This window comes from Thunnus thynnus, chromosome 1, assembly GCF_963924715.1.
Source record: "Thunnus thynnus chromosome 1, fThuThy2.1, whole genome shotgun sequence".
Taxonomy (NCBI): domain Eukaryota; kingdom Metazoa; phylum Chordata; class Actinopteri; order Scombriformes; family Scombridae; genus Thunnus; species Thunnus thynnus.
In genome coordinates this window covers 31,051,421-31,068,436 of record NC_089517.1, presented here as the reverse complement: position 1 = coordinate 31,068,436, position 17,016 = coordinate 31,051,421, and the positions used below count along the sequence as shown (strand labels likewise).

General features: G+C 37.9%; 1 protein-coding gene across 1 annotated transcript; it reads right to left on the bottom strand.

The window, feature by feature from the left end:
- Positions 1–553: 553 nt before the first annotated feature.
- pepd (peptidase D) lies at positions 554–16,124 on the bottom strand. Its single transcript, XM_067595420.1, has 15 exons — positions 16,063–16,124; positions 14,060–14,243; positions 13,394–13,521; positions 11,856–11,919; positions 9,801–9,848; positions 9,314–9,375; positions 8,867–8,911; positions 7,886–7,961; positions 6,821–6,867; positions 5,520–5,588; positions 4,457–4,534; positions 3,967–4,115; positions 2,962–3,146; positions 2,406–2,597; positions 554–1,336 (listed from the first exon to the last, which is right to left on the bottom strand). The coding sequence occupies exons 1-15, from the start codon at positions 16,077–16,079 to the stop codon at positions 1,193–1,195; spliced, it is 1,488 nt and encodes a 495-aa protein (XP_067451521.1). The 5' UTR covers positions 16,080–16,124; the 3' UTR covers positions 554–1,192.
- Positions 16,125–17,016: the final 892 nt, after the last annotated feature.

Sequence of the window (17,016 nt, the reverse complement as noted above, 5' to 3'; positions counted from 1 at the left end):
GCATGTTTAGTGTCATAAACTGTCCCTCCATTCGTTAGAAGTTCCATTTGAAAATCGGAGTGGAAATGAAAGCCTGAAAAAGTAAAATGATTTTTTTTTTTTACTTGTCACATACTTACATCACTGCTCCAGAGCAAGTTAGCTGATCAGCACAAGTTACCATAGTGATTTATCCCAGTTAAAAGTGAGCCAGCTTTGTGATACTGGAGAACCTGAGTGAAGCTCAAAGATAACACATCAATCCTGCTTCATGGTACAGGCCCCTGATCCATACAGTAAGTACTGTATATATACACTGAATGTACTGTATGTTTATGTTCAGGTTGACTCGAGTATGCAATCAATTCAATCCAAGAGGGAAATAACTATTCTGAATGTGCCAACATGATGGCTTGACTTGATTTTTCCAAGAATTTAGAATTACCAAGTAGTAGCAAAGCTTCCGAGTGAGATTCCTAAATTGCTTCAGTGTCACATCACATAGCAGATGATAAAATGATGTCTCTGATTCAACTCATCCATCTGAAGCACAAAGGTGGTGTTACAACAAATATATAATAATACATGTTTATTTAACACTGCCTTATCTTCATAACAAAATTATCTCCTGTCAGATGACAACTGTAAGGTTCACAGAAACTCTGTGGTCCATTGTACTGATTTGTATAACCTTTAAGAAGAGTGTTTCATACAAAATACAAATTGAATTAACAAATAAAAACCTGCTACACGTAGTAGCAAATTAAAATGTTTATTTAATTCAATTTAACAGCATTTTTTTAAATCAATCTTTACAACGAGGAATATAAGAATAAGAATTTTTTTAAAAAACATTTTTAAATTGATCTTACCAGGAGGCACAGAAATGAATAAACACTGTTACAGTATTCAAGAAGAGTTTGTCCCTCAAAGTGTTGTGTTGCTAATATTTAAGACTGTTTTAAAACCATTCTGAAAGCTTAGATGAGATATTGAATGAACATGTTGTTAATGTTTGCTTGCTTATTATAGTCGTGTTAATTCTGCTGCTTTGCTGATTAATAGTCTTGATTGTGTATCTGTTGTATAAGTGGGATATGACAATGAGAGTAATAACTTCAGTTTCACAGAAGAATATTACTTTGTTGTTGATCTGCAGCAATTAATCCCTGACATCACAGTTTACAGCTCGGACTTTACTGAGAGTTGTCATTCAGAATTTCTCACTGTTGACGACGGGGCTGAAAGGTTTTGCAGAGTCGCTCATGTACGCCTCAATCTCCTCCACTGTACGAGGGACACAAGTCAGCAGCTCTACACCATTCGCTGTTACTGCGATGTCATCTTCAATGCGTACCTGCACACAGTACAGAAACAGTGATCAGCTCAACACGGTAGAATCAGAGCAGATGTTCAAAGGCAAACACATCATCAATGCAAAGATGTAAACAGACATATGAATTCCTTCATATTCAGAATGTGAGCTGTAGTTACACGGGCGTTCAACGGAGTTAAATGTGAACCTACCACAGCATTTATAGGAATATTTATCTTTTTTTGAACAATTTCATAATATTGGTCATCATTCCTATAATTTATGATAATTCACCGTCATATCGGCTGAAATCAGACACAGTGAATCCAACAGAGCAAGATACATGAGTGGTTAGATAGTGACGCAGGTTGTAGAAAAAAACCTACAATTTTATTTTATATGGACGACCTACTTGAAAGTGAAAAAAGTGAACATTTTCAAACTGCCTCAAAATGGCTATTTGATCAGGATTATAGGAGCTACAACGCTAAACTGGAGAGTTATTGACAACCTGACTGATATTTGTGCTGCTTGCCTTGTCAAAATTGAGTGATTTAAGATTTCAAGAGTTTTCATTAAATAAGGTTTTAAGACATAAGACATTAAAGAGTCAAAGCATATCTGCATCCTGAATCTTGTATTCCTTCATGGGTTAATAATGCAAATTATCAGCTCAGAAAGGTTTTTACGAGTTACTCTTCTATAATGGCTGGATGGCTATTCATCATCTGGTCTTTTCATGACTTCTTTTTAGAATTCATCAGATTCCCTGATATTTTGTGTCTAAATACACCTAAAAATTCTTTGATATTCCCTAAACCCTGCAGTCTGTGACTTTAACACAAATCCATGTCTAAAGCAGCAGAGTGTAGACAGTTATACTGTAGAGTGGGACAAGGAAAACCACAGTGGATAGATATAATGACAGGGACTGCTTAAGGGATCGTAGACATTTTGAGACATTGTGCCTTGCAAGCTTCTCTGGTGAATTAACTGCAGTATTAGTGGGCTTTGTAGCACTAATCCTGTAGACAACTCAACTCATTTCTACTACCCCTCTGGTGAAACCAAACTCTGAAACAAACAAATAAAACTGTGCAGGCAGACTGACCCCTCCGAAGCCACGGAAGCGAGCAAGCACTTGGTTGTTGATGAAGCAGCTCTGTGCAGGGTTGGCCAGGGCCTCATTCAGCAGGTGGTTGATGAAGTATATGCCTGGCTCCACGGTGAGGACCATCCGCTCCTCCACCAGGCGGCCCATTCGAAGACTCCTCAGTCCAGGCTCGTCTATACGCTCTACCCCCTGGACAACAGTACAGTTTAAAACCGCTATGCAGTTAAAAAATAAAACTTTGTTTTAAGTTTACTGATTAACTGAAATAATGATGAGGTGTAAATGGATGACACTTTATTATGTCAGCTCCTTCAGGCAATATTTCACCTTCCCCTTTCTGCAGCCCTTATTCTGAACTTCTTGCAGTTTGGCTTCTTTTTGTTTGGCTCTCACTTCTGCACCAATTTATTGATGACACATCAGTATTCCAGGTAAAGGAATGCGTTTTCTTCTTCTACTGTCTGGAGACTTTGACTGATACAACCCTGACTATTGTACCCTATTGCTGGTTTGTGATGTGGGCAACTTCAGAATTTTAGTCAATTGTTCTGACCTCAGGGTAGCCTCCCACGTCGTGCACGTCGATGCCCAGCAGGTGTCCCAGGCCATGAGGCATGAAGACGGAGCCCATGTGGACCCTCATCATGTCCTCCAAGTTTCCAGTCAGGATGCCGATCTTCACCAGCTCCTCCAGGTGAACCCGGTCAGCCAGGCGGTGCATTTCAGTCCACTTCACACCTTCAGCAGAACAGAAAGAACAAAAGATTTTTTTTTTATCCTGAACTTTAAATCCATCCAACCATGATTACAAAATTTGTATCCAATGATTGTAAATAACCAATTTATATTTTTATAATATATAATTTAAGTGGTGACCCAGGTTTAGATTTTGCTTGGAAGTGTACAAAGAATATATAATTGGCAAGACACTAGCAACTTTAGTTAAAAATCACTCTGTTCTGAAATGAAAAACATGCAAAAGCCTCATCAGGTAATTACAGTAATTATAGCCCAAACCATACTAGATTTTGAGGCCCATTTTTACAAATCCAATAATGATATTTAGGCATATATTCTTTTTTTGGACATAAAAGTCAAAACAAAAACAAACATTTTTGATACAGATCCGTTAAATTTGTTTATTAATAAACTGTGACCAAGATATGTAGTGAGTGGGACATTTTACAGTAAACTTGTACATGCTCTCTGCTGGACAAATTATATAATGGAGACACCGTTTCTAAACCAACTCTTAGCATTTCTGTACTGCAATTTTTTTTTACTTATTGGCCAACATATGCAGCGATACTGATAAATCTGCAATAAGCTAATATTGCCTGATAGCGGCCTGGTCAAAAGGCCTTAAATATGGTTTGGACATAAAAACAACAATAAAGGTACCCATAAATTGCAATCAAATAAAGTGTGATTCACCTCTGTGCTGGTGGTACTTCTATAAGGGCAAAGGTAAAATTTAAGTACCTTTTCTCAGCTTACTTTACTTTACGTACTATAGGTCAGTACTGTGCCCTCAGAAAACTGATTAAAAGATGATAACCTGGTTTGATGGCAGCCATGACAGTTCGGGAGGACTTGAGGACGGCGTTATAGATGGCCCTCTGGTCTGGAGTGAACTTCCCATTGGCTGGGAAGGAGCAGGTGATGTCTGAGGAGTAGCAGTAGTACTCTCCACCCATGTCGAACAGACTGCAGGGGACAAAACGTCTCAACTGTTTAAATCAACTCTAATTTCAAAGTGTTTTGTTTGTGTCAAAAGTGTTTTTGTGTTTTTGACAGAGCAACAAAACAGGCAGACAGATGAAATAACAAAGATCATTTCAACAGAACAGCAACATAATGAAACCTATGCCATTTGTTGACACTTCATTCACCTAAGACCATTATGCAGATGGTCATTTGGAGAAGTGGTGCGACAATGACAATCCTCTTTTTGAGAATCTAGAGTTTGTGAGTACGTCACAGGGCAGAACTGTGAGGTGCTCACATTAAAAACTGCTTAGAGCTAAAAAATGCTGAGAGCTACTCACCACATGTCTCCATCCACAATGGTCTTGTCATTGGGAAATCCGGCATGACCGTAGTGAAGAACAGAGGAGTTATTGCCCCTGGTGTTGAACAGTAACATGATTACATGAATTAAAAAGACATAAACAGTAATAAGTCTTCTACCACATGATGGTAACTGAATTGCATGTGACTCATAAAGCTATTGTTACAACAATTTTTAATTAAATGATGAATTTTAGCAAAGCATCAATAGGATTCCAGTCTTTTCAGTTCCTATTATCTCCCTTTATCTTTTGACTAGAAAGCCTAGACACATTGCGTCTTTGAAGAATAATTGTGGTGGCTGGGTCCTAATTGTTCAAGATCTTAATTTGAACAGGAAAATAGCTTGGATCCACTGATCACTAATCCCCAGGAAATGCTCATTACACATGGCCTTTAATACAAAAGGCCAGTGCATGATTAGCAATAACGTTTCAAAATTCTTCATCCATAATGATGCTGCTAGCTGGCAACAGAGAATGAATGAATGCTGTACTGTTTTCAAAAGCATAGTTTGGTTTGCCAACAAGACCCCTGGGAGACTGTTACTGAGTGCCAATATCTCTACAACCAGCTATGTATGCATCCTGATGATACTTCATGTTCAAATCTCTGAGGGTGATGGAGAGCCACAGAGGCTTGAAGGATAGTACAGGATATGGAGAGGTCATCATAAGATGCATGTCTGTCCAGTTTCACACATTACACATGAAACCTTTTAATTGTTATTGACAGAGGGGTCTTCATTTAACTGTATGGCAGAAGCTGTTTTTTGTTGTTGTATTGGATTTAACTATATTATGATGCGAATATTTCTGTTTGTTCATTTATACTCAGGTTAACATGTGAATATGGTATTTGATATAAAGATTTGAAGTGGCAGCTTCTCTAATCTCAAAGTATCCTTTAATTACATTGATGACAACATTCTTATCATAGACGGTGTGCAATTAATTAAGTACGTCATTAAGAGAATAATTATGTAAGTAACTGAGTACGTCAGAAATGAAACTGGTAAGGAATTTATTGACAAACTCTTACGTTCCACAGATACAAATGTACGAGGTGTGGCGCATCCCTCCTTTGGTGTAGCAGTAGTGCTGGAACAAGCTGCAAGGGGAGAGAAAAAGCACTCCTTCAAAGAAAAAGCCCAGTAAGAAAAAGGAAACTAAACAATTTCAGCACAGCGGAGATCAGAGAAAACACCAATTAGCTGAAGGACTTTCACTGCCCTCTTCCTGACTCCATGCTTTTTAAGAATTCATTCAGCGCTCATTCTTTAATCATCACACGGCTGAACACATCAAACACTTCTATGGATCTCGACAGCATTGCAACGCTATGTAGGGTGATGAGCCCATGTTTCCTGGTTCCTCTCATACAGTAGAGGCAAATGAGTCTGACTGACAGCTGCTCTGACACATTACTGGGGAAAAAAACCCCACAGCAAATAATCTTACTTAAATATGTAAACATAAACAGAGCAAACCATAAAATATTACTCTTTTGTGAGTTTTGCTCCCACTTTCTTAAGCTTGACTTTAAAAATTATGAGCATTCAAATTATGGAATAGTTGTTTCTCTGTTGAGATCTGTGTTTTTGGCGAATCAGACAATGTTTATTAATTTTCATTGTGACATTATTCAACATGGCCAAAAACTAAGTTCTGAATCTATATTGATCTTCCATTTGATTGTGACCCTGTTCGAGTAATAATGTACATGCCTAGTATTTCATCCTATATTTCACACTTTTTACTGTAGGTACAGTACCAGTCAAAAGTTTGGACATATCTTCCCATTTACTTGAATGAGAAAATGTGTCCAAACTTTTGATTGGTACTGTACCTACAGTATACAGTAAAGCACCATGTATACCTGACAATTTCAGGTCAACTAGTGTCATTACGGCCCTGTGAAGCACGTGACATAAAGTAGCGCACCCACAACAAGCAAAAACCTTACAGTACTTATTTCATGACACAATAACAATTATACAGTTACTGAAGTACATGACATTTCTTTTTGTTCAATCTGAACCAGCAGGATGTAATCCAAACAGCTGGTTCATTACTTTCACGTGTCAGATTTAAGGGCTCATCTAGTAATTATATTTTGCCAAAACACTGACTTAGTGATTGCAGTGACTGTCAGTATGATGTCTTTCAGAGGAAAAGCACCAGTGATGCCACAGAGTTTATTATCATGAGACAATCTGAAAGCAATGTAAAATAAAATAAATATTGATTCAATCCCAACATACAGGTATATAGGACATTCTATTTTCTGCCACCAAACATGGACCTATAAAAGAGGATCCATTGACAAAATGCACCACTTACCTCTCCATTTCATATTCTTTCAGTCCAGGTTTCACATTCTTCATGATCTACAGAGAAAAGGTGAGTTAAGTGCTTATATGTAATGTCCTTCAGAGATATAGGCAGAAAACTACTGGGCCAGATGTTACGACTCTTCTGAAATTCATCTCAATGTCCACCCTATGTGCAAAGCACGCAAACCTCATGATTGTTTTCTGTGTCAAACTGATGGTGCAGTGGCTCAAAATGCTTGGCCCTCCATGCATGTTACACCCTGCTGATGAAGCTCCTCTCTGTCACTTTGTGACATTAAATGCAACCTGGGGCGCAAATGTTTCTGTGGTCAGTAGAATGAGGGTCATAGTTTGTAGTGTCTCTTATTATTTGCTGTTCACTCACAGTTCATATGCAAAATGGCAATTTATGAGCTTTTCCTGTAAGTTTCGTTTTGTCTATTGGATGGACTTTTAACATAATGCCATGAACTGTGGATTATTCCCTCAAGCATAGTTTACAGGATTTACGCAAAGTGGGCATAAAGAAAAGTGCCCTCATGCACCTGCTTATATAGGACAACATTTTCTGTTTTTATTCCAAAGAGACGAAAGACACTACACCTCCTAAAACTATGTCTGATGATCACACTCTTAACAATGGAGAAACAGCAGGGAGAAAACAAAGCCCGAGGCAGATCACATTAAGAGGTTAACTGCTCCTCAACCCCTGAAGAGGTTATTTATTGTGAGAAGTGAAACTTGCCTTCAGAAGTAAAATATTGCCTTAATGTTACAGATTGTTGGTCAAAGGCTATCACAGTTAACTGCTACCCTCTGAGCTACTGGATGAAGTTAAAATCTATAACATTTAAACATTTTATGGCCTTAGAAGATCCTGATATCTTGAATCCTCTGAGCAAGTTTTAAAACAAATGAGCTGTTCAGTGCTTTGATACTTAGGGTGTTTAATTTAAAGCTCTAAACTTTCCATTCCTGCGATTCCTTTCTTGTATTGTTTGAAAATTTCTAATAGCCTATATAAATCCGAGAGCCCTTGCAGATGCTCTGTAACTAAGGAGGACAATCTTACCATTTTGTGGGCTTCACTGGAAATCCTGTTGGTGTAGCGCAGGACCTCCAGCTCCATATCTGTCTTAGTCAGGCGGCTGCAGGAACACAGAAGCAAGAAGTGAGAAACCAGCTCTGTTGGTCATCCATGCACAGAAAGTGGCATTTAAAACCTAACAGTACAGAATTCATACCACCGTCACATTATGCTGAAAGAATGAAGTATCATTGTGATGGCTGAAAAGACACATTTTTGAAATGTATCTACACTGCTAATAACTGTCCTCCATCATTCAAAGGAACATTGTATATAATGTACATAAGACCTATTGTTTCTTGAAATTCCAAAGGGAAACTTTCTCATAATCTGCTATTACAGAGCTTCAGAAAAGGTTGCATACCACAATAAAAAAAGTGTCTGATTTAAATCTGAGCTTTCAGACAGTATAAGAACTGCAGTTTTTTGCCTACTGATTCAGACCATTTCTCATTTGTATTAGAAAAGCAAATGTTTCACCTTAGATAGTTAGAAATTAAATACATACTCTAGAGCATTCAGGATTTTTTTTAATAACAGAGAGAATGAAAGTAAAAAAAAAAGAAAAACCCAGACCATTAATACAGGGCAGAGGGGTTCAATCAAGTCTTTCTCCCCAGGAGGTGTGCCTGAAAAGCATTCCTCCTTATTTCAGAAAATGTCAATTCATCTGGAGGGTGCCAACTCTAATGCCAAGGACAACCAGGCAAGCACGAAGTCCATTACATCTGTGCAGGCTGGCTTCTAACACTAAGGCGAAAAAAACAACCCACAGAAAAGCCCCTGCTTCTGATTGTAGACACACAATTACCTGACTGGGCAGCTGTAATTGCCAAGGTTTGTGAGTTATAAGTAGCTGAGTCTGACTGAGAGAAAAATTTGGAAATTAAAGGGAGAGGCTACAGTCTTTTTTCTTATCTTGAGTGGGCTTTCTCAATAATATTACTGAATATTTTTGTTACTTACCATTCCACAATGACTGGGTGTAAAAGAGTGTTGTTCACTTGGAAGCTGATTTAAAAACAAAACAAAAACAAGAAAAAACAATATTATGAATATAAATGCAATTTTATGCAAACGGTTATACTACCATTTAAATAAATGAGATTTCTTTTTCTAAAGTAGTCAGGTTCAGATTGTAGGAAACATAAAAGGCTGTAATATATACACTTTAAAAAAAGAACAAAGACCAGTACTAAGGACAACAGTAACATTGCCAGTAAATGATAACCAACAAGCAAAAGCAAGATTGTTTGCTTAATTAAATTATGAACCAGAATTAGGTTAATCAGTAACAATCGGTATGCATAAGAGTCTGTTGCATCCTTGGTTATAAAAGAAAAGAAAAAAAATAATAACCTCCCAGAACAAAGTATAATTATGTTAATGTAAATTGACTCCAATTAAACATACCGGCTAATTCCTTCAAAGGAGGCTTCACGGCAGGTGCTCCCGCTATCTGTGTTTACTCCTCGCTGCATGGAAAAAACAGAGTTACCAGGCTGATAATCTATTCCACTGTCAGAGAAAGACAAAACATTTTTGACAGCTCTTAGTAAAAAGGAGTTTACATTAATTCTCACACTGCACTTTTTAGCAGTTGATATCTAACAGCTTAAACACAAACAAATTGAGAGGATTCAGTGTTTTGATTTGTGACAAAGTGACAAAAATCTTCGTGTGACACTGAAACTCTCCATTAAAATTACTTTTTGTATTTGTATTGGCAGATATCATCAGGCAAGTTGAGGTAGGATGAGGCTTCCATACCACATTTTTAAGTAGTAGTAGTTTTCACTAGCCTACTGTGATGCACTGTCCTAACTACACTATGAATGAGAAGAACCTAGAAATGGATAAAATAAGTAGTAAGTTAAATGTGGGGACACAAACTGCATACCAGTGTTAGGAGAACTGCTGGTGTCTTGCTGGTGAGGACATCAGCAATCTGTAAGGAAGCAGACAAGGAGTAATTAGGAGACTGATACACACAGTAGAGCAGCAGACTAATCTGCTTTCAGGCTGCAGAATAAAGGTCACTCTGGCAGGCACCGTTGTGGCTCTGTGGTCTCTCTGGTACTCAGCAGCACACTGAATGACAAACCTCAAGCGACTTTATTACTCCTCTGCCAACAGTGTAAATGTCAGGTAACATATCCCTGGCTCAATGTTCACAGACACTGTGTTGATATTTGGGGATAGTTATTATCTCTAAAACTATTATTACCCCACAAAATCCAAGCCGAAGCTTAATAGACAAGCACAATAGTGATTCAATAAATCAATGATTAGCTGCAACAATAACTTGACTTGACTTGACTGAAAGTATATGGTACAAAATATTTGAGTTTTTAATGCCTGAATAAGATTCGTTCATGTTTGCAGTAGCTGTAAACCACTGAAATAAAAACACACTTGTCAGTCAAGTAAAGCCGGGCAGGAGACTGACATTTGCAGAGCAATGAGAACAATAACAAAACTTGGGAAAAACAAGAGTAAACAAAATATGATGTGAACACTAATGGGTTTTTGTAAAATTAAAGAACTTATTTACAGCCCAACATACAGTAGGTCTGACAAGGCAAATGTGACTCATTGCACATACTTGAACATGAACATGAAAATAAACTCAAGCCTTTGAAATGATTAAAAGCATAGCATTCACATTTCAAGTCTCCACAAACTGCTGTGTTCAACAATCTAAAGATGAATTGTTTGCATATTAAGCAGGCCCTTCCTGAGTAAGTGTGTGTACGACAACACCATCCATGTCTGAGTGTTTGAAAAATAGACAACTGCTGAAATATTCATGACCCAGTTCTGAACAAAAAGAAAGATTGTTCTCCTTTAAGTCCTACTGTAGGCAGCATTGCCTAATGAATGGTGAACACTAGTGAGTGATTTCTTTGTCTGACTAGATGACAGTTATAGTTACACCAAGGAGGAGGATGTTATTACGTGACTTTATGTTTTCTAATATTATACTGCAGTGTTGACCTGCTATTGCGTCATGGAAGAATTGGCTGTTGATTAAAGTGATCATTTGCATGGTAACCTGTGACTAATAAGGAAATCTAACACCTCAGGCAAATGCGGAGATGTAAAAATACCTAAGTATCATCTGCAGGGTGAGTCATTAAAAGGTCACAGTGTAAATATAGAAATTAATGTAAAATTATATGTGATCATTTCAAATGCAAACTTCTCTGTGATTTGTTGGCCGTGAAAGCTGTTATATTACAGTCTGAATACATTATTTTGATTTGTCAACATGCGCATCTCCAAAATAGCTCTGGAGCTGTCAACCCTCCAATACAGCTCCCCTGGGAATCTGCTGTCAGCACTGATATACATGACTGTTCTCCCAAACTCTCAAAATAGGTATTACAGCCAGCCTAAGCAGGGGTGTAGTTTTTAGATAAGGCTGTTGAAATGAAGAGAATGGAGCTGCTGGTTAGTTTTAAAATAAAATTCAAAATAAAAAAAGATTTTTGGTGGTTGAACATTCATGGTTGAACTCTGGCAGAGGGGTATTCAGATTATCTGTAAGATGCTCCGTGTGCTTTGTGTGTGCCCACCTAGAGTCCACATTTTCTCGGTCAGTAGCCATTTGACATCCTTTCACACAAATGTGTGCACATGTACCTAACATCCAAACAAGCTGGCCTCATACAGTATCTTTGGAATTTTCATGCATGTTCATTTCCATTAATATCTCTTTGAATAACACACTGTGACACATTTGTTTGGTTGGCAGTGCTTCATAATTGAATTTTACTTGACATATTTATTTGAGAAGATGTAAACGATCCAACCTCTGCAGTAAAAATGGATGCAATGTCACCTTCTACTGTTGAAGGTCCCAGTATACAACTGTCAAAGTTCAGTTACTGCATAGCAAAAAGGTCACACACAGAGAGGTTATATAGATGAGCACAAACACAGGCAGACTTACATCACAGGTGTATTGCACCTCATCAACAGCATATTTCTCCTTGAAGTGCTCTTTAGGATAGATCCTGTCAACAAATGCAAAACACAAAAGGTAGTCAACAGACAAAAAATAAATAAGACACATACACACTCATTCGGCATTTTAAGAGGTCAGTCTGTCAGTCTCTAAAAATATATCAGATAAATTATAGTGCAGAGCTGAAGTACTCTGGACAAAGATAAGAAGAAGGAAGCACAACTAATGAAGAACCTGGTGCCTGGAACCTGGATAAAAGTGCTGATCAACTAATTCCTGAGTGAAAATGATCTTTAAAAATTCATGTCAGATGACAAAAGATGTTTCAGGGAATCAGGAAAGAGCAAACACGTGACCTAGTCAAGAGTCTGCAGGTTATTTCCCCAGTTATTATGTCCAGTGGTTTCCATGAAAATCTTACACACAACCACAAGGAAAACAAAAACACTGCATGCACCATTTCTTAAATGCCATCACAAATTAGTCTAGCACAAGAATCAGCTTGTTGTCAGGATTTCAAAGAAAGCAGACAAATGTAGGGTTGCAACTAACAGTTATTTTCATTATAAATTATAATTATTTTCTCGAGTAATCAATAGATTGTTTTGTCTATAAAATGCCACAATATAGTGAAAAATGTCTGTTATAATTTCTTAAGAGTCAAAGGTGATGTCTTCAAAGGGGACCTATTATGCTCATTTCCAGCTCTACATTTTTATTCTGGGACTCCACTAGAGTAGCTTTGCATGACTCACAGTTAAAAAAAACTCTTTATTTATCTTATACTGGCCCTTTATGCAGCCCCTCAGTTCAGCCTCTGTCCCTAACAGGCAGTCTAGCTCCTATCTCTTTACGGTCCCCCTCCCGATGAGCCCACTCTGTTCTGATTGTCTGATTGGTCAGCTTTCCGGAAGCCTGCCCTGGGGCAGCCATGTCAGAGTTGTGTTAAGTTACCGCTGATGAAAACCCAACATTTCCTGCTTTACTGCTTCATATTAAAAGCTTTTAAATGACTAAATAATGTGAGACTTTTACCGTGAAGAATTTACTGGAAGTGAAATGTGTTCCTCACTATATTAGCAGAACTTCGTTAGTGGTGTTAAAAACCGGACAACACAACAATGTATGGAGATATTTGGAGCTATTTGTTTAGCAGATCAGTTAGAAAATGATGCAGGGAGGAATAGTACAAGCAGAAACAGCCACAGTGATGATGATGTTAGCAGGGCAGATCAGTGCCAACTTGCTTGCGTTTTTAATCCAAATTTGAGAAACTGCAACCAGCAAATATTTGGCAATTCTGCTTAAAACTGACTAAAATGATTGATTATCAAAATAGTTAATTATTTGTTAATTTTCTGTCGAACAACTACACTCTTACACCCAGTATAAACATGTTTTTGTATGTATGTTGTATGTAACTGCAGCACATGACCCTTTCTTCAAGTTACAGCTAACAGCTATGAACCAGCTGTTGATGATTGCTGGCCATGTACAGCTCTTTGAAGATTAGTGTGACTCACTCTCCCATCCAAGTGGCATAGCTTTCAGGCAGTTTGGGAACAAAAAGGATGGATTTCCCTGAGTCCACATCAATGGCTCCGTAGCAGTCAGGCTCGGTTACTCCAAAAGCCCAGTGGAAGAAAGACTCCTACAGAAATTAAACAATCATTCAGGGCATTAGTGAGGGAGATTATAATAGGTAACTAGAAAAAAGCAAAGTTAGGGATTATCACGTGATAATATAAGATGTTCTGCTTGATTAGGCCAGATAAATCCACACAGGTGAATACAAAACTCAACAACAAAACTTTGAGTGTGTCCTTTGATTTTTGTTCAAATACAATTATAGTTACAAGTTTAGATGCTAGTGTCAGAAAAACTGACATCATAAATACAAGTGCTTTCTCTCCAGGGTGGCTGGCCTACATATTTGTGACAGAGCAAGGAGACTAACAAATTTAAGAGAAGCCAGATGAAGTTTTTGGGGCACCCTTGACAGAATGCCCTCTGGGCGCTTTTCTTTAGGGAGACTGACCCGCGGCATTCTGGAGGGACTTAAATTCACTGCTAGTTTAACCACCTGAGGATCACGGCTGGATGGATGGATGGATAAATAAATGCAAGGCCTTACTCCCACCCCAGTCTCAGTGTTGTACCACTCCCAGAGTCAACTAAAGACTGCTTACCTGTCTGAAAAGGAGGTCTGTGTCCGTGCAGTACCTCTGTGACTGCTCTCCTCCCTGTAGCACCACAAATGACTTTGGCACCACTCCGTCTTTGGCTTTTAGCCCATTGCACAGCTTTCGACGGTTCTCAGCAAAAAGGGCAGCAGACACCCTCAAGGTGTCGTTACCAAGCCAGTAGACGGGTCTGAAAGGACAAAGAGACATGTATTTGGAGTCCCTGGGTGGACTAGTGGTTGAAGAGAATGGCAATAAACTGGAAGACTTTGTGTCTAGATTAGGATTGTTGTGATGTGGCATTATTACCAGTCTCTTTCTGTCAATGACTGCATGTTTTTTCATATCAACACTTACGATCACTCTTCATCTAGAATTCTGGAGGCTACAGTGAAAGTTATGATAAGAAATTTGGTGAGCAAATTCTGGTGAATCATCTTTTTACCGAGACCCATTATGTTTCAGTCATATCTGAAGGTAATCCTTAGCCTAACCAGCCTGTCCTCAGAAAGCATTAAGACAGAATTCAGATAGACAACCTTGTAACGTGATAGGTCTTGGTTATAAATCTTGTTCTCTGGCCCGTGGCTTTACTGATAAGATAACAAACGCAGCACATCTGATTTGGCCTGGACTGTAAAAAAAGTTAATCCACAACCCCCACAGTATTTTTATTGCTTCTGTATCATTCATTGTTGGCTGAGTTTACATGTGTAACTGTATCTATGAGGATAGATCAGCTGCAGTGAGATGGTAGATGTAGTTATTATTGAAGGAGATAGACACAATAATTTACTACACTGCAATCCAAAACCCTGCCTGGCGATAGCCAAGGCATTAAAAAAAAACCTCATGAAATTTTAGATTGTGTTAAAGCTCAGCGATAACTTCTGAGGGCATTGTTTCTGGTGTTCTAAATTACTTAATAGCCTATCTTAAGGTGTGCCTGTTGTTTGTTCCAGTCTCTGTAATCTGCAAGTTTATGCCTGCTGATGGCTGACAAATTTGTGATTATCTCAGCAGATCCTTGTGTGGTTTTATCTAATGACCAGCAGAAGTTATATAGATAGATAGAGATAATTATTTCATCAGTGAAACATAATTACTATATGATATATGGCATGTTACCTGGATGAGAAAACAAATTGTTACATCCTTGGCCTTGCATACTGTTTCAATTCATAGGTTATAATACACATTTACAACAGTTTTTTGCAGATATCCATGTAAACTACTACAGTGCCATATGCAATTTTGATTTCTACAAGTCCTCTTACTGTAGCCACATATAATCCATTAATTTCTGCTTTCTGCTTCTGCTTTTCAGAATTGGATAATGAACTTGGTAAAGACAAAAGTGCTGATGAGTGCAGTACGTAAAAAACGTGACAGTGTGAGACATTATTGCCACTGTCAGACACAATGGTAAGACACTTTATGACAATAAAGAAATACAAATAACACAAGTATGATTATGAAGATTTTGGCCATATATTTCAATATTTTAAGTCAGTCATTCACTAGTAGTTCAGACCACCAGGAAGTGGATTTACCGTACTAAATGAGTGAGATTACTGAATGTAGCTCGGTGTCGGTTTACAAATTAGGAAACTTGAAGCAGAAAAATTACATTCCTGAGGAGTCAAAACATTTTACTGTAAGCAACTACAAGTGCTAGTTAGAAACTGAAAGTGAGTGTTTAAGTTGTAAAAAAAATCGTTGTTGTATAATGTTTAAATATATGTAACATCCATTATCAATCGTTGAGAAATTCACTAGTTAAGCTATTTCCTTACGAACTGAACTCGTATGCTTGTTTGACAGACAGGGTAACTTAGTAACGGTGAATCTGCCTGGCATCAACTATATAATCCTGCCTGCGAGCTTTGCGAAAAGACATTGCAGTGGTCCGACAGTAAAAACTAACAACAGTACTGATTATCTGACCTCGGATAAATACGTATACTAGTCAGTGAAAATGCTGTCAGAAAGAAGAAGACACAACTCACTGAGGTGCAGCAGCCATGATGATACACTGGTCCAGACTGTCACGTGAATTTTGTACTGCTCTCTTAAGCAAGTGACGTAGCGTTGTGCTGCGTTCAGGTATTTAGGAAATACTAGACTCATCAGCGAAATTGCATTGAGGAGCTATTCTGAGGTTATTTTTCCAACTTTGGCTGTCTTTTATCAATTGGAGCGGTCAGTAGGAGCAAACACCAGCGTTAAACAAATTAAAAAAACGTAAAATGAGAAGCTAATAAGAGGGTCGAAAAAAATGCGGCAGGCCAATGGACTTCTAACACAAATAGTAGTGAAAATTCCTCATCTCTTAAACGTCACATCGTTGTAAGTACTGTAGGATCATTGATGGTTTATGGTTTGAGTCACCAGTAGTTTCTTCATTTATGGCTACAATTATATGAGGATAGCATGATGTTAAACGAGTCAACAGGTCAACAGGACGGGCAAAGTCATGTCCACTGACTTTGTTGCTTTGAAACAAAGTTTTTAAACATTGCTACTTTGGGCGTCCATAGAAATATATACATATAAACATTTGAAATATATATATGTAAGGGCTACAGTATACAGACTTATTCTATACAGGTACACATGCAGACATCATCCTGCTCTCAGGTCACTGTTTATTACATTTAAGCTGCATCTGCAGTTAGTGTGTACATTAGATACGTTTTAATAAAACAGAGAAATAACACAGTAAACACATCTGACCTTGTAGAGACACAGTGAGATTCTGCTTTCAGTTCTTTTTTCTTGTGTCATGTGCTGAGGAAATTATCCACTGTCATCAATAAAAATCAGCCCACACTAAGAGAATTAAAACCAGTTCTTCTGTACAATCTACAGTGAACAGACAATGTGTTTATACTTTCACATACATACAAGGATAACACGCTATTATCTAATTATTTATTCATATTTTTGTGCAGCAAAGAGGG

What these genes read in the sequence shown, in the direction of transcription:
- pepd (XM_067595420.1), bottom strand. An exon ending in CAGACCTCCTTTTCAGACAG is followed by an intron (nt 13,522 to 14,059) that starts GTAAGCAGTCTT and finishes TAATTTCTGTAG; the next exon opens with GAGTCTTTCTTCCACTGGGC. An exon ending in CAGCAGTTCTCCTAACACTG is followed by an intron (nt 9,376 to 9,800) that starts GTATGCAGTTTG and finishes TTTTCCATGCAG; the next exon opens with CGAGGAGTAAACACAGATAG.